Source organism: Eimeria mitis, genomic scaffold (genome assembly GCF_000499745.2).
Source record: "Eimeria mitis Houghton genomic scaffold, Emh_scaff3106, whole genome shotgun sequence".
In the NCBI taxonomy this organism is placed as follows: domain Eukaryota; phylum Apicomplexa; class Conoidasida; order Eucoccidiorida; family Eimeriidae; genus Eimeria; species Eimeria mitis.
The window spans coordinates 5,244-5,455 of NW_013571450.1; the positions used below are offsets into that span (position 1 = coordinate 5,244).

At 59.4% G+C, this 212-nt stretch overlaps 1 protein-coding gene across 1 annotated transcript in view; it reads left to right on the forward strand.

The window, feature by feature from the left end:
- The window catches only part of EMH_0062230 (uncharacterized protein), a gene marked incomplete at both ends in the record, with an annotated part of 5,462 nt that overhangs the window by 3,600 nt on the left and 1,650 nt on the right, over positions 1-212 (forward strand). The window contains one exon of the mRNA XM_013498013.1: positions 1-127. Within this exon, the coding sequence (XP_013353467.1) occupies positions 1-127 (127 nt within the window). The remainder of the gene's footprint in view (positions 128-212) is intronic.

Consider the following 212-nt stretch of genomic DNA (forward strand, 5'->3'; position numbering starts at 1 on the left):
CCAGCAGCAGCAGCAGCAGCAGCAGCAGCAGCAGCAGCAGCAGACAGATGCACGGCCGCTGCAACCCCATGTACTACAACTCTGGCAAACGCAGCTCTATCCCCTTCTATACGCTATCATCAGCGAGGTGCTGCTGCTGTTGCTGTTGCTGCTGCTGCTGCTGCTGCTGCTGTTGCTGCTGCTGTTCTTCCTGCTGCTGCTGCTGCTGCTGC